The sequence below is a fragment of the Scyliorhinus canicula genome, chromosome 2 (assembly GCF_902713615.1).
Source record: "Scyliorhinus canicula chromosome 2, sScyCan1.1, whole genome shotgun sequence".
Lineage (NCBI taxonomy): Eukaryota > Metazoa > Chordata > Chondrichthyes > Carcharhiniformes > Scyliorhinidae > Scyliorhinus > Scyliorhinus canicula.
The window spans coordinates 269,122,607-269,140,142 of record NC_052147.1 but is presented as its reverse complement, the minus strand read 5'-3'; the positions used below and the strand labels follow the sequence as shown (position 1 = coordinate 269,140,142).

Here is a 17,536-nt window from a genome sequence, read left to right as displayed (position 1 = left end):
GCAGCGGGGGGAGAGGAGCAGCAGCGGGGGGAGAGGAGCAGCAGCGGGGGGGAGAGGAGCAGCAGCGGGGGGAGAGGAGCAGCGGGGGGGGAGAGGAGCAGCATGCTGGAGAGAGGAGCAGCGGAGGGGAGAGAGGAGCAGCAGCGGGGAGAGAGGAGCTGCAGCGGGGGGAGAGGAGCAGCGGAGGGGCAGCGGAGCAGAGGCGGGGAGAGAGGAGCAGCAGCTGGGAGAGAGGAGCAGCAGCTGGGAGAGAGGAGCAGCAGCAGAGGGAGAGGAGCAGCAGCGGGGGGAGAGGAGCAGCAGCGGGGGGAGAGGAGCAGCAGCTGGGAGAGAGGAGCAGCAGCAGGGAGAGAGGAGCAGCAGCGGGGGGAGAGGAGCAGCAGTGAGGGGAGAGGAGCAGCAGTGAGGGGAGAGGAGCAGCAGCGGGGGGAGAGGAGCAGCAGCGGGGAGAGAGGAGCAGCAGCGGGGGGAGAGGAGCAGCAGCGGGGAGAGAGGAGCAGCAGCGTGGAGAGGAGCAGCAGCATGGGGAGAGGAACAGCAGCGGGGAGAGAGGGGCAGCAGCGGGGGGAGAGGAGCAGCAGCAGGGAGAGAGGAGCAGCAGCGGGGAGAGAGGTGCAGCAGCAGGGGTAGAGGAGCAGCAGCGGGGAGAGAGGAGCAGCAGGGGGGGAAGAGGAGCAGCAGGGGGGGAAGAGGAGCAGCAGCGGGGGGAGAGGAGCAGCAGCGGGGAGAGAGGAGCAGCAGCGGGGAGAGAGGAGCAGCAGCGGGGAGAGAGGAGCAGCAGCGGGGGAGAGGAGCAGCAGCGGGGAAGAGAGGAGCAGCAGCGGGGAGAGAGGAGCAGCAGCGGGGAGAGAGGTGCAGCAGCGGGGGGAGAGGAGCAGCAGCGGGGAGAGAGGAGCAGCAGCGGGGAGAGAGGAGCAGCAGCGGGGGGAGAGGAGCAGCAGCGGAGGGAGAGGAGCAGCAGCGGAGGGAGAGGAGCAGCAGCGGAGGGAGAGGAGCAGCAGCGGAGGGAGAGGAGCGGAGCAGATGCGGGGCGAGAGGAGCAGCAGCGGGGGGAGAGGAGCAGCAGCGGGGAGAGAGGTGCAGCAGCGGGGAGAGAGGTGCAGCAGCGGGGAGAGAGGAGCAGCAGCGGGGAGAGAGGAGCAGCAGCGGAGGGAGAGGAGCAGCAGCGGAGGCAGAGGAGCAGCGGAGCAGATGCGGGGAGAGAGGAGCAGCAGCGGGGGGAGAGGAGCAGCAGCGGGGTGAGAGGAGCAGCGGAGGGGGAGAGGAGCAGCAGCGGGGAGAGAGGAGCAGCAGAGGGGGAGAGGAGCAGCAGCGGGGGGAGAGGAGCAGCAGCGGGGAGAGAGGAGCAGCGGAGGAGCAGCGGAGCAGAGGCGCGGAGAGAGGAGCAGCAGCGGGGAGAGAGGAGCAGCAGCGGGGAGAGAGGAGCAGCAGCGGGGGAGAGAGGAGCAGCAGCGGGGGGAGAGGAGCAGCGGAGGGGCAGCGGAGCAGAGGCGGGGAGAGAGGAGCAGATGCGGGGAGAGAGGAGCAGCAGCGGGGGGAGAGGAGCAGCAGCGGTGAGAGAGGAGCAGCAGCGGGGGAGAGGAGCAGCAGCGGGGGGAGAGGAGCAGCAGCGGGGGGAGAGAGGAGCAGCAGCGGGGAGAGAGGAGCAGCAGCGGGGAGAGAGGAGCAGCAGCGGGGAGAGAGGAGCAGCAGCGGGGAGAGAGGAGCAGCAGCGGGGAGAGAGGAGCAGCAGCGGGGGGAGAGGAGCAGCAGCGGGGGGAGAGGAGCAGCAGCGGGGGGAGAGGAGCAGCAGCGGGGGGAGAGGAGCAGCAGCGGGGGGAGAGGAGCAGCAGCGGGGGGAGAGGAGCAGCAGCGGGGGGAGAGGAGCAGTGGGGGGGGAGAGGAGCAGCATGCTGGAGAGAGGAGCAGCGGAGGGGAGAGAGGAGCAGCAGCGGGGAGAGAGGAGCTGCAGCGGGGGGAGAGGAGCAGCGGAGGGGCAGCGGAGCAGAGGCGGGGAGAGAGGAGCAGATGCGGGGAGAGAGGAGCAGCAGCGCGGGGAGAGGAGCAGCAGCGGTGAGAGAGGAGCAGCAGCGGGGGGAGAGGAGCAGCAGCGGGGGGAGAGGAGCAGCAGCGGGGGGAGAGGAGCAGCAGCGGGGGGAGAGGAGCAGCAGCGGGGGGAGAGGAGCAGCAGCGGGGGGAGAGGGCAGCAGCGAGGGGAGAGGAGCAGCAGCGAGGGGAGAGGATCAGCAGCGGGGAGAGAGGAGCAGCAGCGGGGAGAGAGGAGCAGCAGCGGGGGGAGAGGAGCAGCAGCGGGGGGAAAGGAGCAGCAGCGGTGAGAGAGGAGCAGCAGCGGGGGGAGAGGAGCAGCAGCGGGGAGAGAGGAGCAGCAGCAGGGAGAGAGGAGCAGCAGCAGGGGGAGAGGAGCAGCAGCGGGGGGAGAGGAGCAGCAGCGGGGGGAGAGGAGCAGCAGCGGGGGGAGAGGAGCAGCGGAGGGGGGGAGGAGCAGCAGCGGGGGGAGAGGAGCAGCAGCAGGGGGAGAGGAGCAGCAGCGGGGGAGAGGAGCAGCAGGGGGGAGAGGAGCAGCAGCGGGGAGAGAGGAGCAGCGAGGGGCAGCGGAGCAGAGGCGGGGAGAGAGGAGCAGCAGCGGGGGGAGAGGAGCAGCGGAGGAGCAGCGGAGCAGAGGCGGGGAGAGAGGAGCAGTGCAAGGAGGGGCAAGATTGCTCGGCATGAGAGAGGGAAATGACAACCCCCTTTAAACGTGACCTCACCGACAGGCAGATGTTTGGAGGATGATGAGTGTGTGTTAGTCCCCATCTTACAGCCAATCCTGGTCTCCCGGCATGTCGGATTTTCCTGCCATTGATTTGTTAGACGGTTACTATGCAACGACCACCCTACATTAAAAGAATCCACGCACAGGCATCTTCCACCCCATCCCATCAGACCCACCTAAATGAATTTCGGGACCTGGAACGTCAGGACCCTTGTGGACAACCCCAACGGCAACAGACCTGAATATCGCACCGGGATCTGATGTGACTGAAACGAGAAGTTCATCTCAAAGATCAAAGTGCGGATGCACCTTCACCTCGAAAGGCAAACCAACATAAGAACATTGGGCGGGATTCTCCCGCAAACGGCTGGATGGCCCGACGCCGGCGACAAGAGTGGCATGAACCGTTGGGCCGCCTGGAAGTTGTGGAACCCTCTGCATTTCCGGGGCCAGCACGAGTTGGCGCATGCACAGAACTGCCAGTGTGTTCTGGCGCATGCGCAGGGGGTTTCTCCTCCGTACCGACCATGGCAGAGCCTTACAGAGGCCGACGCGGAGGGAAAGAGTGCCCCCATGGCACAGGCCCGCCCACAGATCAGTGGGCCAGGCCACTGTGGAGGCCCCCCACCCCGGGGCCAGATCCTCCCGTGCCCCCCCACCCCCCGAGGACTCTGGTAGCCGCCCTCCAAGCTAAGTCCAACCAGGATGGCCATGTCCATTTCATGCCGGTGGGACTGGCTGAAAATGGGTGGCCGCTCGGCCCTTTGCGGCCCGGAGAATTGCCGGTGCACTGCTGCCAACGGCCCTCTACCGGCGTGGCGTGATCCCCGCTCCCGCCCGAAAACCAGTGTCGGAAAATTTTGTTGCGGGATTCACACCACCCCTGGCAATTCTCCGACCTGGCGGGAGGTTGGAGAATCCTGCCCATTGTCTCCGTGGGGTCAGCCTTGCCATGAAAATCAAATTGGTTGGACCTCTCAACGATCCCCCCCCACTGCGGGGTGAGTGAATGACTCATGCTCCTATGGCTGACCTTGTCCCAAGAGGCAGCACATCACAGCCGGCTGTGCATTTGCCCCAACACTAGATGCAAGAGACAAGACTGTTTGTTACCTGTAAAGCAGGTAATCTGTGCTACTCAACTCAGTTACAGTAGATGCTTTGGAAGAAGGCTCAAAGTCGTCCAGAAGGTTTATTGAGCAACACAACTTAAATAACTGCGTAAGTTCTCAGTTTAAGAACTGTACTAGTAGAAAGGTTACAACTTTTCTATGCTCTACAACTAGGCCTGACCACACTAGCAGCCCTGAGCTAAATCTCTGCCTCTGTTCTCCTCACAGTCTAATCAGCCAAAGAGGCCAGAGGGCTGCTTGATTCCCCCTTTTATACCCGCCAGTGCTGCCCCCTAGTGGTCTTTCCATTACCCATCAGCCCCTTCTGTACATACCCATGTAAAGATCACTGCAGAGATCAATGAGGCATTCTACTCCAGCCTCAACCAATCGCTGTCCCCCATCCCAAAGGGAGACAAGCTGTGCAAACTGGAGTCAAACAGGGCTGTGTCATCAGACCAATGCTCTTCTCTGACCCACTCTTGTCACACAAAACTGCACCGCATTCATCAAAATACATGGCGAGCCCCTGGACAATGTGGATCATTTCCGATACCTCGGGGGTCTCCTCTCCACGCGAGCGACATTGTTGACGAAATCCAGCATTGACTCCAATGTGCCGGTGCAGTCTTCGGAAGCCTGACGAACAGAGTGTTCGAAGACTTGTACCTCAAGTGCAGCAGCAAGCTCATGCTCTGCAGCGCAGCCGTGGTTCTCGCCCTCCTGTATGCATCAGAAATATGGCCAATCGACAATGGATAGCAGACACTTCAAATGGCTGGAGAGATATCACCAATGTCGCCTTCACAAAATCCTGCAAACCCACTGGCAGGATAGGAGTACAAACGTGAGCATCCTCTCCAGGCCAAAATCCCCAGTATCTATGCACTGGTCATGCCTGACCTACTCCGATGAATGGGCCACAACGTCCACTTGCCCATATGCCCGACACAAGACTCCCAAAACTAGTGCTTTACTCTGAGCTCCCGAATGGCAAGCGATCACTAGGAGGGCAGAGGAAATGGTATAAGTACTTTCTGAAATGATCTGTAAATAAATGCAACGTCCCCATCGGCACTTGGGAATCACGTGTCTTGGGACGCACAAGCTGGAGAAGAAGCAGCTGTGAAGGCGCCAATCACCTTGAGTGTCCAAGGCTAAACAGTGAAAAGAGAGCGCAGAATCCAGAGCGCCCCCATCTCATCCAAGACCACCTGCCATACCTGTACAAAGTCTGCAGATCCAGGAGTGGGGACTATGCAGCTACTGCAGAACTCATCTCCCCGCAGTGGAAGCAAGTCCTCCTCGACCCTGATGGACTACCCAAGAGGAGAACCATTCCATTCGTCTCCAGCACAGATTCCAGAGCCCACCTTGCAGCCCTTAATGTCATTCCTGCCTGCTTGAGACGCGGGGGGTTAAAATGGCACAGGCCTCATGATCAAATCTCCACAAGAAATTTCCGCATGCCTCACCTCCCAATGGTTAGCAGTTTCAAATTCCTCGGGGTACACAACACCAAAAATCTGTCCTGGTCCATCCACCACCAAGAAAGCACAACAGCGCCTATACTTCCTCAGGAAACTGAGGAAATTCGGCATGTCCACATTAACTCTGACCAGCTTTTACAGATGTACCATAGAGAGCATCCTATCTGGCTGCTTCACAGCCTGGTGTGGCAACTGCTCGGCCCAGGACCACAAAACATTTCAGAGAGTCATGAACACAGCCCAGTCCATCATACGAACCTGCCTCCCATCCATTGACTCCATCTACACCTCCCGCTGCCTGGGGAAAGCGGGCAGCATAATCAAAGACCCCTCCCACCCGGCCTATTCACTCTTCCAACTTTTTCCATCGGGCAGGAGATGCAAAATTTTGAGAAAACGCACGAACAGACTCAAAGACAGCTTCTTCCCCGTTGTTACCAGACTCCTAAACAACCCTCTTATGGACTGACCTCATCAACACTACACCCCTGTATGCTTCACCCGATGCCGGTGTTTATGTTGTTACATTGTGTCCCTTGTGTTGCCCGATAATGTATTTTTGTTTCTTTTATTTTCATGTACTTACTGGTCTGTTGAGCTGCTCGCAGAAAAATACTTTTCACTGTATCTCGGTACACGTGACAATAAACAAAATCCAAATCTAAATCGGGCCTTATCATTGTTCACAGCCCTCATCAAATGAGCTGCAGGACAACTGCTTCCTAAAGCCACAGAATTCAATCCAATTATCACCGCAATGAATGCCCTATTAGCAGTCAAACTAACAACATCTTGGAACAGATGGATTTGCTTGCATTACAGAACATAGGTACATTACCAGCAATGATTTATTTAAAAAAGGGTGCATCAATAATTGTTGATTTAGACGTTCTCAAGAAAAGTTTGTGCTTTGCTTAAATTTGAATACATGCAATAAAATGAAATACAAGTAAAATCATTGTTATCACTGAGTCGAAAACCTTGCTGGAACACTTGTAGCCAATACTCATCAGAGACAGACACTGAAAACAAAATCTATTTCCAGTGAACAACAGAAGCTGATGACGCTATTTATTAATAATTGATTAGCAGTTAGGCAGATAAAATGGAATTTGTTTTAATCTTTTGAATCCATGTGATGTGCGGAGTTCTTTTAAAGGAATCCCATACCTAGGGAATTGATACACATGGATCTGCTCCGAAGTCTGCGTTAACCCAATACGTGATGTGGAGATGCTGGAGTTGCTGATTCCCTTTTGTGGGATGCTCAACCCAATATCAAAGAGATAAATGGATGGAACAGTAATCTGTGGGGATAACCTTCACTTTGGGATAGATCTGGGATTTCTGTGGCAAGATGATGAATAAGGGGATGGCTCAATGATGTTCAATAGTGTTTTTAGCTCTCACTTATGACTCTCAAGTAGATGGTAATGGACACCATTGGGTACCTGGTCTTAGCTGATGAGCTAAACTAAAGGAGTATAGCAACAGCTCCATCAGGTAGAGACCTCTTAGTGCATGAGGTCTGGAACGATGAAAGAGGCAGATTATCCTAACAAGAGGACAATGGCCTTGAAGATGGACATCAGAATGATGTGTGACACATCGAGGGCACTCTCCGAACAATGACTGATTGCCATTCAGCTTGTAAAAGATTTGGACCTTACCATGTATCACCCCATAGGTAGCAATTAAACCTAGTAACGTAAGTGCAGTTGCTTACAGCAGAAGTGACAGACACAACATTTCATCCGATCTTCAACAAGAAGAAGGAACCTGAAGACGAACAATCTTTACCTTGGCAGTGGCAGAAAGCTGATGCATGTGGGTTGGCATCAATGGTTGGAGAGCCATGACTTTAAAAGCATTATGTAAACACAAGTTGGTGTTGCTGTTAAGTGTGTAATGGGCATGTATAACCGGTGGGACGTGTCATGGACTGGTGCATAATGGGTGGGATGTGAATAGGATGGGGTGTACAGCGGTGCGATCTGTAATGGGTGGGGTGTAATGCTTGGGGTGTGTAATGGACAGGTGTGCAGTGGGCAGGATGTGCAACAGGCAGAGCATGTAATGGATTGGTGGCAGTATTGGGTGGAGTGTGTAATGAGCAGGATGGATAATAGATGGGAACGTATTGGGTGGGGTGTGTACCGGGCTGGGTGTGTAATGGATATGGTCTGGTCGACGGGGAATGTCATAGGCAAGGTTTGTAACAAATAGGTGGTCAGGATGTTTAACAGATGGATTATGGAACGGGTTGGATATGTACTGGGAGGAATGTAGAATGAATGAGGATGTAGTGGGTGAGACATGTAACAGCTTGGGTGTGTAATGGGTGGGGGCGCAGTGGGCATGTTGTGTAAATAATATGGATGTTGCAGGCAAGGATGGCGATGCAGTGGAAGGGGTGTGTAACAAATGAGTGTGCAGTCGGTGGGGTATGTTACAAGCAGGTTGGATAATATATGGTTATATAGTGGAAAGGTTGTTTAATGCATGGAGATGTCGTGGACTGCCTGTGTAAGGGATAATGGAAGGTGTGTGTGAATGGTGAGGTGTGTAACGGCTGAGGTGTTTTATGGGTCGGAGTGTATTAGTTGGAGTTTTAACAGCTAGGAGTGGAATGGACAGAGTTTGTAAAGGGTGGGTTGTGTGGAAGGAAGGGTGTGTAATGGGTTGGGTGTGTAACAAACGAGGGTGTAGTAGATGGGATGTACAATGGTTTTGCAGTTGTGAACTGGAATGTAACAGAAGGGGCTGTAATTATTGATAGTGGGTTAAAATTATGGGTGTATTTTAGTGCCACATGCATTGCAGAGAATCCAAGTACATTAACCTAATGTGCATTCTTTCTGCTGACACCTCATTCTCATGTGGGTCAGCATTATAAGTTAAGTCACTTGATGTCATTCTGAAATTGGACAAAATTGTACCATATCAAATTCTAAAACATGTATCAATAATTCTCAGAGTATGCTATATTTGAAATGGGAAGACAATTCAATCACTGCATGATGGCAACTAAATTAAATTACATCAATAACCTTCAGATGCACCACATAATTAAAAGTGTTATTTTCAGTCAGGTTTACATATTCCCATCGTTTCTCGATTTCTGTTACTGCAATGAATTTGTCTGTGGATCAATGACTTACATGTGCTCACCTTGTTACACTGTGCATTTTTGCACTCTCTAAATAATGCAAAGAGAAACACGATGGTTCTCCGAATTGAATGGTACTTGGCATCAATGTGTAAATGTCGCAAAGAATGACAGGTCAACAGCAAACAATCAGCTCCTACCGACAAACAGCTGACTGCTGAGCTGTAACTGGATGTGTCCGTCACAGGGGGCCTCCTGAGCTTTTCTCGGCAGGTGATCCACTTGAAGGGACGCCTCTCTGATATTCCGTTCAGCTTCAACGTAATGCCACTGATTGTCGTTCAAGTGCGTGGCCGATTTCACAATCACCTCAAACGGTCCATTGCCCACATCAAATGAAAGAACCACTTCCATTGGAGCTGAAAATCACACCAGACACAAACAAAGGTGTGAAGGGAAGGCTTCTGCAAGAGTGCCCAAGCAAAATGTTTCTCGTCAGGCCAATATGCAATTAATCCCCACTGTATGAGCACTAACTTTTTTTTTGAAAAATAACACAAGACGTGGATTTATTATCCATGTGTAACTTGTGTCTCTTCACATATATCACAGATAAGAGCCTGAGTGTAATAAATTATGATTACAGAAGTAGTTTTTGTTTCATTACTTCTAGCACTCTATTTATTTTAAAGGAACAAAGAAACATAGAAAATAGAAGCAGATCTTTTGTGCTGGCTCTGCCACTCATTATGATCATGGCTGATCATCAAGTTCAATACCCTGATCCTGCCTTCCCCCCATATCCCTTCATCCCTTTAGCCACCAGAGCTAGATCTAATTCCTTCTTGAAATTACACAATATTTTGGCCTCAACTATTTTCTATGGTAGTGAATTCCACAGGTTCACCACTCTCTGGATGAAGAAATTTCTCCTCACCTCAGTTCTAAGTGGTTTATCCCTTATCCTCAAACTATGACCCCTAGGTCAGGACTCCCCCACCATCGGGAACATTCTTTCTGAATCTACCCTCTCTAATCCTGTTAGAATTTTTAAAGTTTCTATGAGATCCCCTCTCACTCTTCTGAACTCCAATGCATATAATCCTAATCGATTTAGTCTCGCCTCATATGACAGTCACACCATCACAGGAATCAGCCTGGTAAACCTTTGCTGCACTCCCTTCACAGCAAGAACACCCTTCCTCAGATAAGGATACCAAACCTGCACACAATACTCCATGTGTGACCTCACCAATGGGATATACAATTGCAGTAAAATGATTTTTGTAGATAAATATACCTGCATTGCGATGGCCAAGCACTCTTTCACAGGGTGGAGGGGTCTGTTACTAGGGGGCATAGGTTTAATGTCCGTAGGGCAAAGTTTAGAGGAGATGTGCGAGGCAGGTCTTTTACACAGACGGTGGTGAGTGCCTGGAACGCCTTGCCAGGGGAGGTTGTGGTAGCAGATACATTAATGGCGTTCAAAAGTAATCTCAACAAATACATGGATAGGATGGGTATAGAGGGATATGGCACTAGGAATTGCAGAGGGTTTTGGCCAAGGGTGATATCATGACCGGTACAGGCTTGGAAGGCCGAAGGCCTATTCATATGCTGTATTGTTCTTTGAAAGGCATTGTTTAAAAGTTCCTGCTCAGGATGTGGGCACCACTGGCTAAATATTCCCCATTGCTAGTGCATCCTGAGTAGATTGTGGTAAGATTTTCCTAGGCAGCACGGTAGCACAGTGGTTAGCACTGTGGCTTCACAGCGCCAGGGTCCCAGGTTTGATTCCTGGCTTGGGTCACAGTCTGTGCGGAGTCTGCACATTCTCCTCGTGTCTCCGTTGGTTTCCTCCGGGTGCTCTGGTTTCCTCCCACAGTCCAAAAACGTGCAGGTTCGGTGGATTGTCCATGATAAATTGCCCTTCGTGTCCAAAATGGTTAGGAGGGGCTATTGGGTTACGAGGACAGGGTAGAAATAGGAGCTGAAAGTGGGTCGGTGCAGACTCGATGGGCTGAATGGCACTGTGTAGAAAATACAGGGGCGCACAGTCTCAGGATACAGGGCAGGCCATTTAGGACAGAGATGAGGAGAAATTTTGCGGGCGAGATTATCCGTCTCGTCGCACCTGTTTTCCGGTGCAGCACGTCTCTGCCGCCAGTGAGATTCTCCGTACTGGCAGCCGGCCAATGGGGTTTCCCATTGTGGGCACCCCCACGCCGTTGAGAAATCGGCAGGTGTGAGTGCGCTGCCGGTGAATCGGGAGGATCCAGCCAATGGAGAATCCAACCCCTTTACTCAGAGGGTGGTGGACCTGTGGAATTTTCTACCACAGGAGACTGCGGAGGCCAAGTCGCTGAATATATTTAAGAAGGAAATAGATTTCTAGATTCGAAAGGTGTCAAGGGGAATGGGGAGAGTGTGGGAGCCTGGCACTGAGATAGATGATCAGTCATGGTCATGTTGAATGGAGGAGCAGACTGGAGGGACTGAATGGCCTACTCCAGCTCCTATTTTCTCTGCTTTTACATTTCTACGACTGAGCGGTTTGCGAGGTCACTTCAGAATCAGCCACTTTGGTGGGGACTGGGGTCACATACAGGCCAGCTAGGCAGCAGATTTCATTCCCTAAAGGACTTTTGTGAACCATCTGTTTTTTTATGAGAAAGCAACAGCTTTGTTGCCTGAAAGCAGCTTTTCATTTCCAGGTCTTTTGTTAAACTGAATTCATATTTTCAGCATGCCATGGTGGGATTTGAACTCACAGTCTCTGGGGCATTTATTCATCCAGTAACATAACCACTACATTACTGAACCCAATAGCAGCAAGATTGCACTGATGGGAAGAGTGCATATAACTTTTCCCCCTCCTTGCCTAATAGATATATCGAACATTTGTTTTAATTAACATCATTTTTAGATTGCAGTTAACTGCATTTGATGCCATTTAAGCAGATTTTTTCTGAACAATGATGTTTTGAATGGGATTAACAGACCTAATTAAAGGTTTTAATTGATCTCAATTTGGTCACAGTTTTGGCGAAAATACATAACATCAGATTATTGCCCACACACTCCACACCAGCAAAACTAACAGGAATAGAAAACTCTCAGCTGAAACAGGCACTGAAACAGAACATCATTAATATTGAAAGAAGGGGAAAAGGTGGCCTCATTAGAGCTGTAACATTTATTATGGACATTCAGATTTGCGAGGGAGTCAACTATTGACATGGGTTAGTTTTAATGCTTCATCAGAAGACTCATGAATAGAATTTTTTACTGTTATTATTTTTTATTTTTTACCATTGCTACTTATATTTCTCTCAGTGTGAATTGTTATGTTGCCTCACTGGCATGACGAGCATTATCTAGTTGTTTCTCCCGGAGGAGCACCTTTCCTTTGTCCTCTTTGCAGTAAAAAGGTTAAGATTAACAGAGGAATGCCAGGCCGGTAAGGCAGTCCTGTGTTTTATCTGCAGAACTCTCGTCAAGTCGATCGACCAAAGTGCGTACACCTCAAGCAGGTAGAGGGTTAGTACATCAGGAAGTTCCAGCCCGAAAGAAGACATCGGTGATTGGTGAGCAGACCTTACTGAGCAATAGGGTTGGGCTGATTAATCTTGGATGCAAAAATTGTGCAGTGGTGACTCAGATATACTTAAGCTGCTGCCAGGCTACGAGCCTGGGAATTCAGGGAACAAAGCTGGAGGCCATCCAAAGGGAAATGACCAGGGTATATTTTATTGATGATCATAGAATCAAAGTTAGAAGCAGGAGATTGAGCGAGCAAATAAGCATCTTTAGTAGTGTCGTGAGCATCAAGTGCTTGGAATTTCAAAGCATTACTATAAGTAGCTTGAGGGAGACGAATTTCCAAATGCAAAATAAAGTATCATGGAAAGAGGGTAGGGATGGTGAGGGACACATGGAGGTGGGGAGAGAGGGTCTACGTGAGAGGAATTTCACCATCTCTGTCTGCCTTCCGAGGGAGGGAAAATGCCCGATATTTTCCTGGATCGCGCCGTTGACTGAAATCAAAGGGGGAGGCGTTGTGCTGTGGGAGCTGGTTGGAAGAGGAACTCAGCTTTCCACAGAGTTTAGTGCAAGGCCCATTTTCTCAAATGATTTGCAGAAAGAGTCAACAATGACCTGGCGCTCGGTTATTGATGAGTGCTGACATAAGCGGCATCTGCATATTGCAGCTCCATGACTGAGATTGGAGTGAAGTTGATTTAGCAATGAGGGCGACATTGGTTGAATAGTTTCCTGCTTGTTTTGTGGATTACCTTTGCAGCGGTGGGCAACATGCTGGAGGTGAGGTACGGTTTTGCAGCACGAAAGATGGGGAGATTCATCATTGCCTCCAGTGTGCCAGCTCAGTCTTCAACCTGACTGAGGAAAAGTGCTAGAAGATCAGAATCCCAAGCCTGAGACTAAGGAAATGGTTTACGAGACAGCAGTGATTCCACAATCCTACATGATTCAGAAATGTGGATGACCTACAACAGATACCTCAAAGCACTGGAGACCAGCGGTATCTTCACAATCCTTTAAAGCCGGTGGCAAAACAGGCAGTCCAACAGCGTTGTCCTCGCTCAAGTCAACGCCCAACACAGAGGTGCTGATCACTCAAAACCAAGTTAATTAAGCGGGACAGGTCACAGATGCCTGACACCCGAAGTGACATTTCTACACAGAACTCTCAGATGTGCAGGAGGCTCCCAGGAGGCCAGTGAGTGCGCAGAGCTGAAGCATTCCCTCCAACTCGCAGGAGCCCCTGGTTTGTGATGAACCAAAATGGAGAAGGTGTACTCGGGAAGACCATGAACACATCATGAGACCTTGCCAGGAGCACGCTGAGGCAAAGTCAAGGCATCGGAGAGAGGGCATAAACACCTGAACATCTGATCTTCTGAACCCTTCAAGCACTACCTGCCCTCCACGTGACGGTGTCTGCAGGCCGCGCACTGGACTTATCACAGAACTATCTCAGAACCCACCAAACTAGAGTGGGCGCAAATTTGCCTCGAACACGAGGGACTGCCCAACAAGAACTGAGATGGCAAGTCCACCCTCCTGTTCCTCTTCCCTCTATTGAAGACAAGTTAAAAATAGATATGTATGTCATGTGATGAGCAAGGGGAAATATTATCAACGTATAGATCAGGATGCATCTGAGATTTTTTGGAATCTAAATCTGCTCCAATCAAAAGGAGCCAAATACAATTGTGGTCACATTGGACTTGATTTATGGAAGATAATTGCAATCTCACTCTGGTGTGGCTGGTGTGGAAAATAAAATCCTTTGATATTCCATTGTCAAAATGTATGCAGATGAATAAGATTGATAGTATTGTGGAATCTTGTTTCAGCTTCTTCATCACCTCAGACTCTAAAGCCGTTATGGAGTATGGGGAAAGTGCAGGGGTATGGCGTTGTGACAGAGGGTGAGCCATGACCATAATGAATGGGGGAGCAGGACTCGAAGGACTCCTATTTTCTATGTTTCTGAGCTGCTTTATCTGACTACGCAGCCAAGAAATTGCAAAATCATTCAAAGCAGGATGACAAATTTCCTTATTGATGGCTAAAGGATTTGTTTTAAATGCTTTGAAAGCCTCAATGTAAATAGCTACCGTAATGTTGTTTACTTAGACAGTTAGAATTCGCAGTAAGTTATGTAGTGTATGAAATCAAATTGTGGCATCTCAGTGTTTAAAGGCCTTTAAATTACAATCTAGGAGACCAACATATAACTTGGTGGTGGAATACGAGCATAGAAGAGAGATATTTCAGACCAAAGCGTCAGTACATTAATATCCCATGGCTTAATTGCAAGACGAGGTGACTGAGGACCGCTTTTACTGCAGTTCCCCATTAAGCATGAAGAATTAAGAAAATACAATGAAAATCTACTGTCAGTTGATCCTGTCACAGTGAAGGTTGTCACTAATGCACGCAGTTGTTCTGTTCCTCACTGAAGCCGACAGTATAATTAGATCACCGCCGTGCACAAAGGTTTCCGACTCAGGATATTCCTTACAGTCATACAGCCTTCAGTTTGATGGCAACCCAACTCAGGTTGAAGCCCAGCAGTCCAGAAGGTTTAGGGTACAAATCACAGCACTGAATATTAATTATAATTTAATACCTCATTGTATCAAACTATGCTCATTGTATCAAAACATATAGAGCTAAAGTGGCTTGTGTGCTAAAAAAATTATCGCAAAATAAAAATATTACTATTGAATACCATTCAACTCTGGATTGTATTTTGCGGTTGAAAAAAACAATCATGTGAAATAAATTGTTTAATCTAGCAAGATTGCTGGAGAACCAACATGGTGTTAAATCACAGCGCCAGGGTCCCAGGTTCGATTCCCGGCTTGGGTCACTGTCCGCACGGAGTCTGCACATTCTCCCCGTGTCTGAGTGGGCTTCCTCCGGATGCTCCAGTTTCCTCCCACAAGTCCCGAAAGACATGCTTGTTCGGTGAATTGGACATTCTGAATTCTCCCTCAGTGTACCCAAACAGGCGCAGGAGTGTGCGACTAGGGGATTTTCACAGTAACTTCATTGCCTACTTGTGACAATAATAAAGATTATTATTATAATAAAGATTATTATAAAATAATGGAGGAGAAGCATGGTGGTGCAGTGGTTAGCACTGCTGCCTCACGGCGCCGAGGTCCAAGGTTCGATCCAGACTCTAGTTCACTGTCCGTGTGGAGTTTGCACATTCTTCCGGTGTTTGTGTGGGTTTCGCCCCCACAACCCAAGATGTGCAGGGTAGATGGATTGGCCACGCTAAATTGCCCCTTAATTGGAAAAAATGAATTGGGCACTCTAATTTTTTTTCAAATAATAAAATAATGGATAGGTGAGGCTGATTACAGGAATTTATCTAATCAATCAGCATAACTTCCTCCAGAAACCACAAGGGAAGACGCATAGTTCTTAGAGACCACAAAGTTTCAGGTTTGCATTTATTTCCTCGGCAGGGAATTTCATTGGGCTCCTACTGTCCCAGCGCCCTAACCTCGGTGAGTTTGCGGCAAACCTAATTGGCATAAGTGAGCAAGGTTTCGACTAAACATCCACTGAAGCATCACCGAGGAAAAGTGTCGCCAAAGAAATCGCTGGCTCTGGTCCATAAATTTAGCCAAGCTGACCGCTCCTGGGCACTGCTCTCTGCTCAAAGGTATGTCGATCAGTGCCAGTTGAAGGCAGCACTAAGCTCTGCTGGCATGTCCTTCTGTGGTTCAACTCACAGGCTAAGTTCCCTCATGAAAAATGGCCACTATGGCTGTCTGGTGCCTGTGATTCATACTCCGCCACGCGACAGCTTTTCCAGAAAAGTAGGAGAAAAAATTGATTGAAAAACAGTCAAGTTAAAACCTTGATTCTCTTCTGCTATTTATTTTGGAAAGGGTGCTGTCAAAATCTGCAAATTGAATGTCCCGTGTAACCCTCCTGTTACTGCGTAACTACTCCAAGGACCACAGTAACTCGTAAACACTTTTAGTCACCCATGATATTAAGACAGTGGAAACGAGGCTAAAGATTGCATTTTTCTATTTTCACACCATACTTGCAAGTTGTATTGCCTCCTTACTTACAGTTCAGCTCGATCCTTATGAAGTCCTTAATTCCGAGATTCTCCAGGAAAACCCCTGAGGAAGCAGTTGTTTTGAAGAAAAATGAAATGTCCGCACTCAGCTCGCCATGGAATGTGGGGAAGTGGAGATACGAGGACTCTGTGTTGAACGATGCTGCATTCCAGTAATTTCCTGGATAGGCAAAGAGACATTTAAATTCACGATTAATCGTTAAATATGGAAATACAGCCCGAAAACTGCTGTGATTTTATTATTTTGCTCCAGTTTTCTTCTCTCCTCTGCTGAAGAAAATAAAATTTCACACTTGTCCCAGAGCACCTTGCAGTCAATGAAGTACTTAGCTTTGCTGATGTAATGTAGGAAACTATACTCAGGAAATTAAAGGATATTGGGATAATGTGGGAAGGTTAAGCTGAGGTAATAGATCAGCCACGATGTTTTTGAATAGCAAAGCAGACTTAATTGGGGGGCACAGTGGTTAGCACTGCTATCTCACAGCGACAGGGACCCAGGCTCAATTCCGGCCTTGGGTCACTGTCTGTGTGGAATTTGCAGATTCTTCCCATGTCTGCGTGGGTTTCTTCCGGATGCTCCAATTTCCTCCCACAGTCCAAAGATGTGCAGGGTAGATGGATTGGCCATGCTGAAATTGACCCTTAGCGTCCATAGATTTGCATGTTAGGTGGAGTCACATGGACAGGGCAGGGTAGTGAGCCTAGGTAAGGTGCTTTTTTAGCGGTTCCGTGAAGACTCGATGGGCTGAATGGCTTCCTTCTGCGCTGCAGGGATTCTATGGAAGGGTAAAATGGCCTACACCAGCCATTCAGTTAACAGGATATCCTCCATACAGACATTGGGCGCGATCTAACTGAAACGTTTCCAAGGCCCCATTTACTGGTCACCACCCAAAAAAGCAACATGGCTTGTAAGTGATGGAAGACCCCCGTTCTCTGGATCTACCTGGCTCGTCACGCCTTGTGAGATTTAATGCAATCTCACAAGAAGTTGCTATGTGAAGCCCGCCCATTGTAGGCGGAATCACTTTTTGGCAAATCTGCACATTTGGGTGAGATAGATAGTCTCACTCTCATACGCAGTTCGCTGAGGTAACCAAGGCATTGGGATCTATCTCCTTCACCTTGGAGACCTCTGGCAGAGCACCGTTCAGTGCTGGTCTCCACAAAGGTGGAACAGACGGAAGGGCATTCATGGGGTCTCCTAGGAAATTGGAGGCCCCCAGGTACATACCCGCTGGCCAGGGTGGTACCCTGGCAATGCTGGTGCTAGCCTGGCACTTCCAAGGTGCCAAGCTGGCATTTTGTACGTGGCAGTGATCAGGTGTGGCGTGCCCGATGGAATGAAGGGGGGCCCAAGGACACAGTGATTTGGGGCTTGGCGGGAGGGGAGGGGGGGGGGTTTCGGGTGTCGCATCGGGGGCTCAAGAG

The 17,536-nt window shown here is 50.0% G+C and overlaps 1 protein-coding gene across 2 annotated transcripts in view; it reads right to left on the bottom strand.

Annotated features, from left to right (window-relative positions):
* The window catches only part of LOC119962139 (contactin-associated protein-like 5), a 1,052,391-nt gene that overhangs the window by 309,482 nt on the left and 725,373 nt on the right, over positions 1–17,536 (bottom strand). For both annotated transcript variants that reach the window (XM_038790062.1, XM_038790063.1), the window contains exons 16-17: positions 16,092–16,262; positions 8,664–8,882 (exon numbers count right to left, since the gene is read on the bottom strand). In XM_038790062.1, coding sequence (XP_038645990.1) covers positions 8,664–8,882; positions 16,092–16,262 — 390 coding nt within the window. The remainder of the gene's footprint in view (positions 1–8,663; positions 8,883–16,091; positions 16,263–17,536) is intronic.